This window comes from Gavialis gangeticus, unplaced genomic scaffold (genome assembly GCF_001723915.1).
Source record: "Gavialis gangeticus isolate Ggan-Ray unplaced genomic scaffold, GavGan_comp1, whole genome shotgun sequence".
Classification (NCBI taxonomy): Eukaryota; Metazoa; Chordata; order Crocodylia; family Gavialidae; genus Gavialis; species Gavialis gangeticus.
Genome location: NW_017728998.1, coordinates 44,346,226 through 44,361,334, shown reverse-complemented (window position 1 = coordinate 44,361,334; position 15,109 = coordinate 44,346,226). Strand labels below are relative to the sequence as shown.

At 42.0% G+C, this 15,109-nt stretch overlaps 1 protein-coding gene across 2 annotated transcripts in view; it reads right to left on the bottom strand.

Annotated features, from left to right (window-relative positions):
* Positions 1 to 245: 245 nt before the first annotated feature.
* The window catches only part of PDPR (pyruvate dehydrogenase phosphatase regulatory subunit), a 42,030-nt gene continuing 27,166 nt past the window's right edge, over positions 246 to 15,109 (bottom strand). For both annotated transcript variants that reach the window (XM_019505810.1, XM_019505811.1), the window contains 6 exons: positions 12,100 to 12,248; positions 10,568 to 10,680; positions 10,058 to 10,152; positions 8,395 to 8,484; positions 7,377 to 7,559; positions 246 to 4,536 (listed from right to left, as the gene is read on the bottom strand). In XM_019505810.1, the coding sequence (XP_019361355.1) occupies positions 4,132 to 4,536; positions 7,377 to 7,559; positions 8,395 to 8,484; positions 10,058 to 10,152; positions 10,568 to 10,680; positions 12,100 to 12,248 (1,035 nt within the window). In that variant the 3' untranslated portion in view covers positions 246 to 4,131. The remainder of the gene's footprint in view (positions 4,537 to 7,376; positions 7,560 to 8,394; positions 8,485 to 10,057; positions 10,153 to 10,567; positions 10,681 to 12,099; positions 12,249 to 15,109) is intronic.

Here is a 15,109-nt window from a genome sequence, read left to right as displayed (position 1 = left end):
GACTGTCAACGCACCAAGAGTGAAACTCTGAATATTCAACTGTTTAAGCAAGATTTTCTCTTCACACTAAAACACATCCCCCTACAATGTCTTGAGAATTTCTTTAAAACAGAACACCTTTTAAAAGCTTAGCCAAATTAGTTGCCCCCATAGGTGCTATAACAAACATTAGAAAAATAACCCGAGATGGCAGAAATCTCAAAATTATGAATATTTTATTGTACTCACCATGATCCTAATTTTTGTTTTAAAAATAAGAAAACTTTTGTACTTGCAAGCTTTCCTGTGTCATATATAGAAACTGGTTTGCTTTTGTAGAGTGATTGCTTTTATTAAAATAAAACCATGCCATTAAATTTAGCAAATGCATAACAAAAGGACAGGTCCAATACTGGGTTTACAGATACTGAACATTGTGCTTTTATCATTAGGTGCTTCTCACTAGAATGTGTCAATAACATATAATCGGTGCTTCAAGGACTCTATTACATAAATATATTTCCACCATGACACCCAATTTTGCTTGATTTTCTCTCTCTTTTTTTTTTTAAATGCGAGCTGGTAGGAAAAAAAATGGTATCCTGGATAACACTGTCCTAATTCTGTCTGCATTCATCACTACAATTCAGCATGTGTCCTGCAAAGTAATTCTTCAGGTAGCTTTACAAAAAAACCCAGAACCAGTACTCAACCAGAGAACTTGCCATCTGTTTACTAGAACTGACAACAGGTTGAGGAGGGAGGAATGGACAAGGGTGATACGATTCCCTGAGAACACAGTAATTAATGCAAAGCATAAACAGATAGATGAATGGAAGGCAAGCCAAGATAGATAAGAGACTGCTCCATTGGAAAAGGAGGGTCCAGATGGACTATGGGTAGCATGAAAATAGATGTGGAGTCCAGAAGGATTAAGCAAAAAGCATGGGAATGAGGAAGGGGGATTACAAAAAGATAAAGGCTGAGTTATAGGCATTGGCAAGAGCGATCTAGAATCTTGAAACTAAAGATTTTAAGCTTGATGCAGAAAGAGACCAATAAAGGGATCTGGAAAAGAGCTGGCTGGAGTGGGGGTCAACAAATCATTTAAAAATACTAAGTCTGCCCAAAGGCAATAGTTGAAAATGCAAAAGCTGCTGCATTTTTCACACTTCAGATTATTTTTCCATTAAGGGTTTTAGGAATGGATCATACACAAGTCCCAAAAAAAACCTTTTAAAATCCTTTAGTAGTTTACCTTTTGTTATTAATACAGAGATTAGAATGATTACATATGAATCAAATACAATAAAAAAACAAACACATTGCCATTTCTCTTTAAGGGTATTAAGACATTATGGAAAAGCCACAACTTCAGTCTTTGACCTCAGTACCTGGTTGTGCAGTTTAAAATCCATTGTCTCTTTGGCTGGGATTCAAGTTGCCAAAGTCAAATTAATCCCCAGCAGCACAAAAGACAAATATCTACCAAGAAAAAAACCAAACTAGATTTGAACATTATCTGAAGAGTATAGTTGGGGAGGAAAAGAAAGGAGAGAATTGGTAATAAGAAAGGAAGTCAGAGCTGGTGTTACAGGCCAAACCATATCTCACTTCCAGGATCAAAATAGTAAGAACTTAACTCTTAACCATCTCAGCAAGAACAGAGCAACCCAGAAAGAATTATATTTGTGGGATACCATTACAAAATATTTTCTTCCTTTATGCTGGTACTGTCAGATTAAATGGATTTGGAGCAATGTGGAAACGAACTCTTGAAGAGGGCTAGGTCACAAATCACTTTTTTTTAAATAGACAGGTTTATAGGTACTGACCTGTCTGGGACTATGGAAGCCATATCTTATTTAAAATGTTTTTCCACAGAGATTCTATAGTGCCAGAGAATTGTATTTATGAAAGGGGAAAAACAGGATTTAAATTGAAATTTTGCTTAAAAAGAATGGCAAAGCAATGAGGGCACAGTACTACTACGCTACTGGTTTTAGCTGTAGTCTGAACCAGGTTTTGTTACAGGCACAGAACAATGAATGCATACCCTGGTATAATTTACATCTGTTTTTTATACTGATGTATACCAGGATCCGGAATGGATGGATATGCAACTATCCAAGGGTAGATGTACATAGCAAGGTGTGATAACACTCTCTACTTAAGCAAACAGCTACTTCAGTATGGATGCAGACAGGAAGCACCTAAAGCAGATGTAATTTACACCAGTGAAGTTTTATTCCAACTTTTTCAAGAGTAATTTTCCATTGATTTAGGTGAGGTTAGCCTGATTTAGGAGTTTGTGTCAATTGTCCACTACTCTTTCGTTCTGGTTACATTAAAGTGTTGCCTTGTCACTCCAGATAAGCAGCTGAATGGTGTTCTGACCAAACACCAACTTGGGTAGTTATATTCTGCTAATTCAATCCTCCCTTACTGTGTACAATATTTTACACTGTCCTTCTTGAGCAGAATGGCTGATGCATCCCCACACACAAAGTGTCTTTGTGCTAAATAAGAGGAAAGTTTTTAAGACTTTTCTCTGAGAACTGCAGGGTGCCAAGTGGTAAAACTTCATCCTGGCTCATCAGTCAACAGTACGGTTATCAAACTAAAACAAGTCAGGACTGACTGTTATTTCAGTGGGAGACCTCCAAAGAGAGCTAAGCATTCTACAGAACATAACACTGGTGATTCATAAGGTGACAGTCCTCTATAGCAGTTCTGAACACAACTCTGTATGCATTTATTTTCCCACCGGCGGGGCTGTGAAACAAAGATTCTGATCATTTGCTACAGAAACCTTGTGAAACTTCTAGATGAAATACAGAGCAAATCCCAGTATGTTCAAACTCCACAAGCAATATTACTGGACAAATTACATAAATCATATTAATCAGAGGCAGTATTCTACTCCTGTTTTGTACATTACTATTAGCTGTGACCTGTCAAACAGCCGTTTATATTATACTCAAGCGGTGTCTGAAGTATAAACTTTAGACAATTTATTCCTGTAAGTAAGCTTAAATACACTTTGGAATCCTGAAAGAAGGAAATGTGTTATAAATAAAATAATATTATTCTGAAGGAAACCCAAATGCTATTTAAAAATATGACAGGTTCAGCCCAGAGGGCTTCCTTGGGGAAAGGAAACAGATATTCACAGGAAGTAAACTGAAGTCCTGCCTCCAGGCTAGACTGCTTCTTCTTTTCATCGTGAATCCCAATACAGTTTAACATCCTTCATCCCTTTTCTCACCATTCTATCTTAGTTCTTCATAATCAATGCAAGCCTGTTAGGTTCTGAGTGCTTGGATACCACTTCCAGAATCTGTTATGTCCAGAAAAAAGTCATTATTTTTCAGTGTCCCAAAGCAAAAGGGGGTGGGGAGAAACTTACCAAAACCAATTTTGTTATTTCAGTAGCCTAATGAACAAAACTGTTAAAGTCACTCCCTTGTGGGGAAGGGGAGGATGACAAGTGAGGGGCAGAACCACCTGGAACGCAGCAAAAATGGTCACTTCACTGCTGCTCACATTATGCTGTGATTGCATTTTAGCCAGTGAGGTAGCTGATCACTCTATTGCTGACCCCTCTGAAACAAGAGAATTGTCAGCAGGATCTCAGTGGAACCTAGTAGTTAATAAGCACCCCTAAGGCGGGTCCTGTGTGCACATTATGAAAGGTTTGGCAACTCCACTGAAATTTGTGGCTCTAGTTGCATAAGAGTTCAGCCAAAGGGGACAAAAAGCCAGAATTACAGGCCAGCACACATCTGACATTCTGGATGTGATGAGTATCCAAAGAGTATGGTCACTGGAATATGGCCTTTCAAGTTGCTTACTCCCCTGTGAGCTTTCTGACATGTACTCCATATGGCCTCTTGGATGAAACACAATGCCATGCTTCTGCCACAGGGTTATGCAGGAGCATGACAAGGGAAGGATTAAAGAAGACTATTAAAGATTGCAGGGGTGGGAAAAGTGAAAATTAAAGCTGTAAAATGTACAAAATTTAAACATTCCCAAAAGGTTTAAAACCTGAAAGACAAAAGGAGGAAGAGCCATATGGGTGAAAAGGTATAAGGAGCAGAAATCGGAGGAGAATGGTGACAAGCTTCAGAGGCACATAGCCAGATGCTGTTACTTTCCCTGGTAGCTGCTCAGTTCCATCTCATCCTTCCGACGTCGCTGAGTGAAGAGGGAGCTGAAGGGGTAGAGCTTGGCTTTAGCCTGGAAGCGTTGTCCAGCAATATCAATCTCATATTCTCCACGATTGATAAAGTCAGGTGTTACCACTAGCCCTTCCCCAGTCTTCTCATCAAAGTGCTGAACAAAGCCCAGGCAGACATGACGTTCAAGAGTGTAACTGTAGGCACTGCTGGTAGTCTTACCGACGTAGCAACCACTGCGGTAAATGGGTTCCCCCCACCAAGGCCAGAGGTCCAAATCAGTGTCATGATCCTCAAGGATGAACATGGTGAAGCGCTTATACACACCATTTTGCTTCTGCTGCATCAGTGCATCCCGACCAATGAAGTCAGTCCCCTGGAAAGAAAATGAAAGGGCCACTAATGAAGGACATGTGACTTGAACCTGAATCAGCTGCTGAATTTTAAAGGACAGATACTTTTTATCAAAAAGTCGTTCTATGCTTCTGTAGCAAGCAATTCTTTCCCTATCAAAGCAGGTACTTCCCTTTTGCAAAAATAAAACATTAAAAAGGCACAGGTTTCAAACAGTGTTTCATAGACAGCTGGCTCTTTATGGGGTATCACTTCTTCTCGTTTCCTACTGCTAAATTGCATTAAAAGTGGCAAAAAACAGGCACTAACAGTGCACACACTTACAATAATTCCAATGTTAGCAACATTACTGGCTTCAGCCCTCTCCCATATTTTATAAAGTATAAATCAGGGCTTTTTGAGTATGTCCCCTGCTATGCCTTCATTTTGTAAGTGTTGTTTTTGGCACAAGGATGTAATGTTCTCATAAAACAGGAAGACAGATGGTGCACACAATTAAGAATATAAAGAAATGAAATGTCTAGTAACACGTGGCTCCATTCTATGGGTAACACACAAGAGGCGTTATTTTTTGTTTTGTTTTTCAGAGTGAGTACCAATGGCCTTAACTTATTATCTTCTCTTTCAGTCTCCTGCTTTCCCTTAGTTCCTGAAGATCCCCTCATTTGTTTTGTGTTTTCAGAAGGTCTCTCTCTTGTGGTACAGTATCACAAGCAGTTTGCTGAAAGGGAGAAGAACTTCTTCTCTATCTGGAGTTAAAGAAATACTACTTGACACTTTGGAGCAATCTACATGTCAGAGGAATAAGGCATTTCTCAAAAAGGGGGATAGGTTACTAGCATTTCCAGTTCAGAAGTTGTAATGCAGAGGCCCAGCTACTTGCTCCAGTGTCATAAAACCCAGAGGTAGAATTAGGAATAGAAACCAGATCTCTACCCACAATCCTCTGTTCTAGCCACACTAGCAGAAACTGGATGGGGCTTGCTTTATCCTCCACTGCTAGCAAGGGTAAAAGTCTCTCCACTTTTCAGCAAGTTTACTTCCCAGCCATATGATCTGAGTTAGTATATGAGGAAATGTATGCTAGTTTATATCCATCTGACAAGAGACAAGAAGGGATCACATTTCTCAAAAGGCTACTTTCCAAGATGGCTTTCACCCCCACACATACTTAGCTGTAAAAGGAACATCCCCACAAACACCTGTGGAACCTTAACAACAACAACAAAAAAATCAAACAACTCCATACATAATTGTTTAATCATCTATGAAGCAACTGAAGCCCACAGTTTTAGCAGCACAACCAGAACATAATAAAAATTTTAAAGTAAATCAACCCTTTCAGAACCCAAGCTAACAATCCAATCTAAATCCACCTTCTGTCACACACTAATCATTTACAGATAGATCCTGCAATATACAGGCTCTGGCATTCCAAGGGCTTCCCTGTGCAGTTGAACTGATCTCAAATGTTGCTTCCCTCCTCCAAATATAGAACCTGGTGGTTCTTGCATTGATACTGCTCTTACAAAATCCCACAGAAGAATCAAACAACCAAGGAAAAGATAAAGGACCCAAATAAAGGACCCAAGAATTAAATGCACTAAATATATTACAATAAAAAAGGCATCCTCTGTATCACCCATAATTTTGCCCAAGGATCACCATACTGCCTTCAGCCTAAGAGCCCACATCGATACATACAGAAAAATATTTTAGTTAAATGGAAACTGTCCACAGGGTCAAACAAAGACCAGTTCTTATTAAAAGGCCAGATCTGAATTGCAGTTTGGGATTCGAAGGTAAGATATGCAGAGCCATAAACTATGGATCCAAATAACCCTGGTTTTCAGGCTTCAAAATGCAAATTTTCCTAATGTTTTGAGGGACATAGGGCAGGAAAAAGGAGGTCCCTTGTATGGGAATTTTCTAACAACATTATTTTGGTCTGTTTGCTGGAAAATGCAGATTTTGTTGAATTTTGAATGTTTCACTATTGCCTTTGACCAAGTTACAATCAAACACAAGCATGGTAAGAGCAGTAACTCTGCATGTGTTCTTGCCAGCTCATCTTGGGAGCTCTTCCCTGGCTCAGGAGGTGACCTGTGACATAGACTGCTCCAGAACTGGGAGCCCAAGTCTTGCGAGCAACTTGCTGTGGAGACCAGGGGCCTGGAAGCCTCAAGTTGACACAGGGGTCTTAGGATTCTGAGTTCCTAGCCTGCCTGAGGCAGAACAAAGGTTTGGCATCTCATTCCAGTGGAGCAGACTAGGAAGGTGACTTGGGAACTGTGGTGATCTGAGACATCCAGCCATTGTGGTCCTTCCTTCACTTAAGTAAGCCTGCCACCTCTATCATGGAGTAGATGACTCTGCACAGCATGCTAAAAGGGTGGTGGAACTGGTGACCCTGTGCAGTCAACCAATTCTTCTGTGATTATTTTTGGGGGGTGGGGTGCCAATCTATAATTGGAACACTAACAATAAAAAATTGGACTGAATCCTGCAAAATGCTGAGTGCCTTTCATTCCCATTGAGCCTTTATCTGCGTGGGAGCAGCAAAGAACAGGTTATGTACCAAATATGCTGACAGTGCCACACTGGCTGGGATGTATAGTTTTTGTACTAATTTCTAGCACTTTCAAGACCCAACAGAATCAACCATTAAAAAAGTTAAAAATATTTTCACACACTACCTTCCCCACTTCTCTATGAAAATATCTATATTGGGGATTTATCCCATTAAAAAGTTTTTCCTCTCATTCTAGTATTGCTTTGTCTTCTCTGCTGCAATACTATATTCCCTTCCTATTCTCAAATGGAAATGCTGCTGAGGGAACTGGTTCCAGTTTCATACGGTACCTTCTCCAGTTTGACACGGAATTCTCGCCCGCATTCCATGGGAGTCGTGAAGGTGTCCAGATCCTGGCCCCAGAATGCAAAGAACTTTTCGATGCGTAAGCTGCGGAGTGCGTAATAGCCAGCATTCCTGATGCCATATTTCTGTCCCACGCTCATCACCTCATTGTACACATGCAGCGCATACTACAGGAAAGAGTTGGCAAATTCAGAATTACCATTAGACATAACATTAGAGAAAAATGTGACACTCTACTGCACTACCAGGGAAACTTCCATATGCTGGCTTTTAGGGCTCTGGTTTGGAGAAAGTACAAAACCCATACAACATACCTGGCCAAAGATGCAGTGCTAGACAAAGTAAGGAAACTTCACATCACCTGTAACATTATGCAATGAAGCAAGTGATTTCATTACCTTGCCTGAGGTAACACTACTACAAATAAGTGTATAATTATGCCGCCCTCTTTAAAATCCACCCAGAATCTGGGACAATCTTCCGCATCAGTGACTGCTACAGACTAACTACAGACTGTAGGAAATAACATTTCCTTTTGTTTGCTCTTAAATAATGTTCCAGCTTCCATAATCTCTGACTGTATCTGATTTAGTTTCCCAGCACCACTTTCTCCAGTCCCACAATTTCATAAGGCCAAGACTTGACAGGGTGAATGACTCCACAGAAATATCTGATCTTATACATGCATTGTAAACATTAGAACAGTAGGATTTGTACCCCAAGACTAAAAAAAAGTATTATTCAGCAATTCTCTTTTCCCCACATAATTCAGTATCAACTCTAACAAGCAAACTCAGGCAGCACTAATTTCACTTTTAGAGTTAAAAGCTCCCACCAAAACCACCTGTATATTTTGCATCACAGAGTACTACCTTAGCAAATTAACTGTAGCCACCACAAGTAGGAAACCAGTCTTTTCACTGACAGCTGGTTAAGGTGGAAGCTTTTCAAATTAAAGCCTCATGAATTGCTCTGAATGGTTAAGCTTAGAACTACTCTCACCTCTATAGGGATGTATAACATGAATCCAGGTTCCCCTGTGTGCGTCATGCTCATCACACGGATACCATTAGCATACCCCACACTCATCTCCTGCAGAAATTGAAAGGCAGGAGAAATATGTTCATACCATAGCATGGCACCAAAGAATCACAAATAAGACTATAAACAACAGCCCATTGGCTAAACCTTTTCTCCTTCCCCACCTCAAAAGCAGAATTTAAGTTCAAATAAGTTTTGGATCAGCTCTCATAAGGACAGCCCTGACTCCTCAGATGCCAAAAAAGGGAAAATGCACTCAGGGAAATTCTAGATTTTCACACACTAGCAATTCACTAGCAATATGAAAAGGCAGCCTATCATCATGTCATATCAATCACGAGTACAAGGTAAACTGTGGACATCCCCATAATTTTAGGATCTTCCCAATGGGACATAATGGATTGCGGGGCAGAAGAATAATTCCATTCTGTGATTATAAGAGACCAGGTCTAGTGTTGTTTAGAAGTGGCAGAAGTGATGCTGGATTCTCTCAGTTAACATTATGTGTACATGTATGTTGGAGGCAGGGAGGAGAAAACAAAAAGTGGCATCCACACAAAATAAACCCAAGAGCACAGATACACAGCAAAATATTCAGGAGACATTCCAATTTACCCATCTGCACACTAGACATGTATGGCTTATGACTAGTTTCTTGCACAGGGTCAGAGACTGACATGAACACACTGCTGTAAGGAAAGGAAAATAAACTCCTGAACTGGCTAATGGACTCTCAGTAGAAGAGACCCCGTATCATTTATTCTTTAAGAATTATGATGTGGGCAGAGAAACTGGTCATTCAGAAGGCTGAAAGCCAAGAGTTTATTTAAAAAAAATAAGATAAATCTATGGTTCAACTGCTGGAACCTTTCTAATGATGAAACAACATACTGACTACTGACAAGCAGTCTTTGCCTTACTTTTTAGGCATTTCTGCAAGGGTCTCAAAAATTACAGTGCCACTTTTATATTTTGGTTGAGAAACATCTCGCGTTTTCACTAATCACTTTTTTTTTCTCCCATACTATGAAGTTTATTTTCCATTAGGTTGTGCACTTGTTTATGATTCAGGTTTACTGCTTGACCAAAAATAGTTCGCTAAAAGTTTCTGGGATTATTAAAGACTGAAACCCTAATTAAATGGACTGTATTTTAACCTCTATCTCAGGAATACCTGAAAGTGCAAGTGTATGGAAGGTGTTTTAGACTTACAAATCCAAGAATAATGATACATTATTTGGTGTAGCCAAGGCATTCAGAAATTATTCAAGTTTACTAAAAGCCATGAAGTTTGAGCAAAAAGGTCAAATATAATTTTGAAGAGGCTTACCAGTTACGTTTTCATAAAAAAGGAGAAAGACAGTGACTCTATAGAAAATGATACCAGCTGCCACTAGTGACTGCCAATTTCACACTCTGTTACCACAAAACACACAGAAATACCAAATAGAACTTTAGGTACTGAACAATGCATTTCAAGTAAGTATTGCTGTAATTCAGTATGGTGATTTAAAGGGAGGAAACTAAAGAAGAGTAAAGCAAGTATTGCTATCTACCTAGTTCAGTTATGTCAGTAAATATATGTTTATAGCCTGACCCGACCTGTAAACACCAAGTAACCCACCTTGCAAAAGAGAGAGGGGAAGTGTTCTGGAGTCATTGGGACATAGGATAATTCAGACAGGACATCCACAGCCCGAGGGCCAATGAGATTGAGAGCTGGATGGAAAAAAGAAGAGGTTTTCTATTACTAAGTCCAATGACACAGAAAGGGTTCACCAGCCTCGTCCTTATCTTTTTCCAGTCTCTATGATTTTATCTATATTATAAAGTTATTATACATATTATGCAATAGTTACATGGCTTACAGAGAATTCAGAAATGGGAAAAGCTCAAGCAAGCTCAACTAGATTTTCCTTGAGAAGTGCACATGGAAATGGAAGTGACTGTCTATGCACATATACATTGGAAGCAACTGTTCAAGCATACATAGTACTTGGTTGTATGTACCACTCAGGAGAGAGACCAGGCATCACACAGTGAGCAACTCAGATTAAAAGGATTGGTGTAGTGGTGGTCAAGAGTCATGCGATTTTCTATGGTATAAGCAACTCTGCTTCCAGAGATCTCTTACCAGTGTACTTCCAGGTTACATCCTCCAGCAACAGATTACTGTCACTGGGCATGTGCTTCTTCAGCCATGTCCAGCAATGTACTTGCTGGTCAGTAGGGGAAATCATGAAAAAGCTAGAATAAAAAAAAATTAATTTAGAGCAAGAAGCAATGCACAGACAGCCACAAGATAAATTTATTTTGTACTGTTTCTGGGATACAGCATTAAAACCCACTTCCCTGAACTATGGCACCAAACAACAATCACTCAAGGAAACAGAGGACAGAGATATGCTATAACCATCTCCAAAACCTCTGGGGCAATGCTCATCTGTTGCGGTCAGAAAATCTACCTTGTAGCATTAGCAACAGGCTAGTAAGTTAAGTAGAAGCACAAGAACCAGATTGGAGGCAATGCCAAAGAATATAAGGTAGCTCATGTTCTATCCCCAATATAATTTCTTTTTTCAAAGAAAAAGTACCCTCTTCTCCAAGGAAAGAGAATCCTCCTTGATACAGTATAACTACCTCTATTTGAATCTCTAAAGACCTAATAACTTTAGAATACAGTTGATATGACAGAACAAAAATAAAGTACTTTAGTGACCTAAATAGCAGAGCTGCAGAAACAAATAAAAATGTGAGAACCTAGGAAGCTTACATAAGGGGAAGGATTTAAAAAAAAAAAATAATAAAAATAAAAAAAATCACCTGATAGATGAGAAGAGCTGGAATGTTAAGATATAAAGAACTGGCAAAAGCTGCAAGAGGAAAAGGTCTCATACTAACAGCAGTGAGCTTGAGAGAAGGGACATAGAAAAGGCTGATGGGAATGAAAAAATATAAACAAAAATCCAGAGTATTTAAATAATGACTGAAGTTTCGGATTATATACTGGAATGAGAATAAGAAACAACGGGAGCTTATGATCAAGCTAATTTGCGTGTCTGTCCATGTGTATTTTTTTCAAAGACATAAATATATATGCACACGTGCATACACAGGGAAATAAGAGGGGAAGAGGGAGGTGGGAAGTACACAGATTGGCACATGCTGGGAAACTGAGAATTGGAAAAGCCATGCTGGACCTAATCAAGCAGAAAGGTAATGAGGGTTTCAGCAGTCATACGATCCAATTTGCCTAAGATTCAATGTGTGCGCATTCTGTTTGTATTTTAAATGATTAGGTAACCTACTAACATGAACTTCTATTAATTACTTAACACAATTTATTTTGCCTTTGAGAAACTATACATTTCAGGGCTAAACAGACTGGTTTTGTTTTTAGAACATAAGCTTATCACTGCAGTACTAGAGAAAGGCTGCTTTCCCCAACATTGGAGGTCTTCAACTACTGAATTAGGAAACTGAGACTGTTGAGATTATGTGCACATGTGAGTGACGGGGCAAGGTGAGAAGCTTTTATGGCAAAGTAATATTAAAAAAAAAAGAAGAAACTGATTTATCTGCAATAAAAAGCACTAAGGAAACCGAGTTAAGGCCAGGACAAAAGATGGGTGGCTGATAAATGAAAATACCACTGCGCAGACTTACCTGCGTTTGTTTAAGCGTACAATGCTGCAGTCGTTCTCATAACCTCCTTTCTCATTTAGCATGCCCGTGTGCACAATATGTCCAACTGGAACATCCAGGTCATTCGAGAAAAGGTACTGAAGAACCTCCAGCGCCTGACCCCCTGTGGACTGCAGGGATTGACATGAGAAGACAATCAGATGAGCTATCTGAGGATGGAGCTCTGGCAGAGCAGTGCAAAATTGCTGCAGTGGTTCTAGACAGCATCATGATTCATCCCACCAAAAGCCTGTCCATTCATAATGATGATTACTACACAGATGTCTAGGGCTTCCAGAAACACATCACCATAGTATCCAAGAGCTTTCAGAAAGTTAAATTTGCTAAATTCTAGCCCATCAGTCAGGGATCCTGGTTTTCTCCGTTTAAAAACCCCAAATTCTCCAATTAAAACCCCCATAATCCACATTTTTCCATGATTAAAATGAAATGCCATTATGTGTCTAGGTATCAGTTGAACACAATGTTTTACTGCTTTAAAATTGTAAATACATCCAGTTTAGAAGCCTACCAGTGCTTCAATCTTTATAATAAAATAAATTCTAAATACCTATATATTTTGGTGTTTGATTTTGTTTGTTTTATGGAAAAGTCAGAGCTCTCTGTCACTCTGAATGAAGATTCAGCTCTCTGAATGAAGATTCACCAGGATGCAGGTTCAGCTGCAGCTGTGCCCTCCACTGCCTTATGACACTGAGCAGCCCTGATATGCCAGTGCCCTGCCCATGCTGGTGCCTCTCACTCCCAGCCCACAACTCCCTGGCCCTGCCAGTGCCCTTCACTCCCAGCCCATAGTCACATACCACCCCCAGTGTATGAGGAAAGGAGTGGGTGTGAGGAAAGGCAACATGTTAGGGGGGCACATGCCCTCCCTCAAGATTTCTACACTCACAGCAGGGTACAGGGCTACAGCCAGGCTGGATCAGATCTAGGCAGGAGCTGCCTCTGTAACCCAGCAGGCAGGACACAGCATGGGAGGTAGCTGTGCTCCCCCCCCCAGCTGGTTCCTCCTGAATTGGTCCTGTCTGCTGGGCTGTGGAGGTGGATCCTGCTCAGAGCTGGTCTGGCCAGGCTGCAGCTCCACACCCTGCTATGGGTGCAGAAATCTGGGGGCACATGCCCTCCCTGCTTCCCCCCCCCAACCTGTACCACGCTCCCCAGCTTCACTTTCCCCCACTGTATTGCCTGTGCCTCCCTGCCCCCCACACATTGCCTGTGGCCACTCCCCCCGCAAAGACTTACCTGGAAGGAACTGTGGGAGTTCTCCACCTCACTGCCTGGCTGCCATGTGCATATGTGCACACGCACACAGTGCCCCCTGCATCCCACTACAGCCAGCCCCAAGCATCCCTTTGCCAACTGGAACTCAGCCAGCTTGCAAGGGGAAACCTGCAGTTTCCTGGGTTTTTCTCCTTTAAGGGAGAAAAATCCACACTTTTCCATGACAAAGGGAAAACCCAGATCCCTGATCATCACCAATGCTATAAATTAAACCAGGGTTTTTCATAGATACTAGAGTCAGAACGGACCTCAAAGGATCATTGAGTCCTACTCCCAAAATTGCAGGGTTTGGTAATATTCTGCTGCCATGGGCCAGATCTTGCTGCTCAGCTCCCCACCTTGGGCTATAAATCTGTCCCATGGATTGCTCAAAATGCCTGTACTTCTCTTGCTACACATATCTGGCCCCCATGCAGTGAGGGTAAGCACAAAGATAGAAAGCAACAGGGCAGGCTTCTGAGGAGGGTGCTGCAGAAATAATGGGTGGCTTGGTACAGCTGCATCCTGCCTGATCGTCTGTGCCACCCTAGGCCAAGCTGGGTCTTCCTGTGGTGAATGCAACCTCTTCCTGGGCTGGATACAGCATGGGGGCCATTGGTTGCCAATTAAACCACAAAAAGAACAATACAGGCAGTCCTCGACTTACGACTGAGTTACAACGAACGGCATTTACGACACTTGTAAATTGATACTGGTTCAAGGTTCTGATAGGGGTTTCACCTTTAAGACACTTGACAGAGCTGTGTCCAGCTGGGGGAGGAAAGGGGAGAGGAGGGAAGGGGCATGGAGGTGAAGATCAATGCCCCGCAGTGAGGGAGGGACTGCGGCTGAAGCTGGGAGTCTCCTGTGGCTGCAAGGTGCCAGTCCATGGAGGGGTGGGGGAGGGAGCATACCCCAGATCTGTGCGGGGCGGGCGGGGCTGGGGCTGCACTCTAGGCAGAAGGCGCTGGGAGTGGGGACTCTGCCTTCCTTCTTCTTGCCCAGCCAGGGTGGGACATAGGACGCAGGCGCAGCTTGCTCCGGATGGGTACAGCGGCCCTGGAAGCGGGGGCTATGCCCTGCCACCACTTGCCCAGCCAGGGCAGGAGGGCTTGGGGCGGAGGTGCTGCGTTGCCTCGGACAAGTGGTGCATAGCTGGGGGAGCCACCCTGGCCTCTCTGCGGCTCCTGGACGAGCTGTGGTTTCACCTCGCCCCACCCTGGCGTGTGCCCCAGATTTTCACATTGTGGCTGGGGCCAGGGCTGCGCCAGGCTATGCTCCGGACAGGTGGCAGGGGCTATGGGGAATTTTAGGGTGGCTGCAACCTCCCCATAGCCCCTGTCTCCACCACCCTCCCCATATAGGCGGGGTGAAGCCATGGCTTGTCCAGGAGAAATGGGGAGGCTGGAGCGGCTCCTGTCACTGCATGTCCGAAGCAGTGCAGGGCCTCTGCTCTGTGCCCCCCAACCCCAGCTAGTCAATATATTACCCAGTGGCAACGGTCAGTCCACGGAGGATCTGAAAGTGACATTGCATGTTACATTCAGACCATACTAAGTCTATGGAATATTAAGTAATGTTAGAGTCAAAAAGTGCTATGAGTAGTTGTGTGTTGAGGTTTAATACCATTTCTTGCCTTGCTACTAAAGGGCTGGCAAGCAGGGGGTGGTTGGGAGCCAGGATACCTGTGTTCTATGTGTGTTCTGGATAA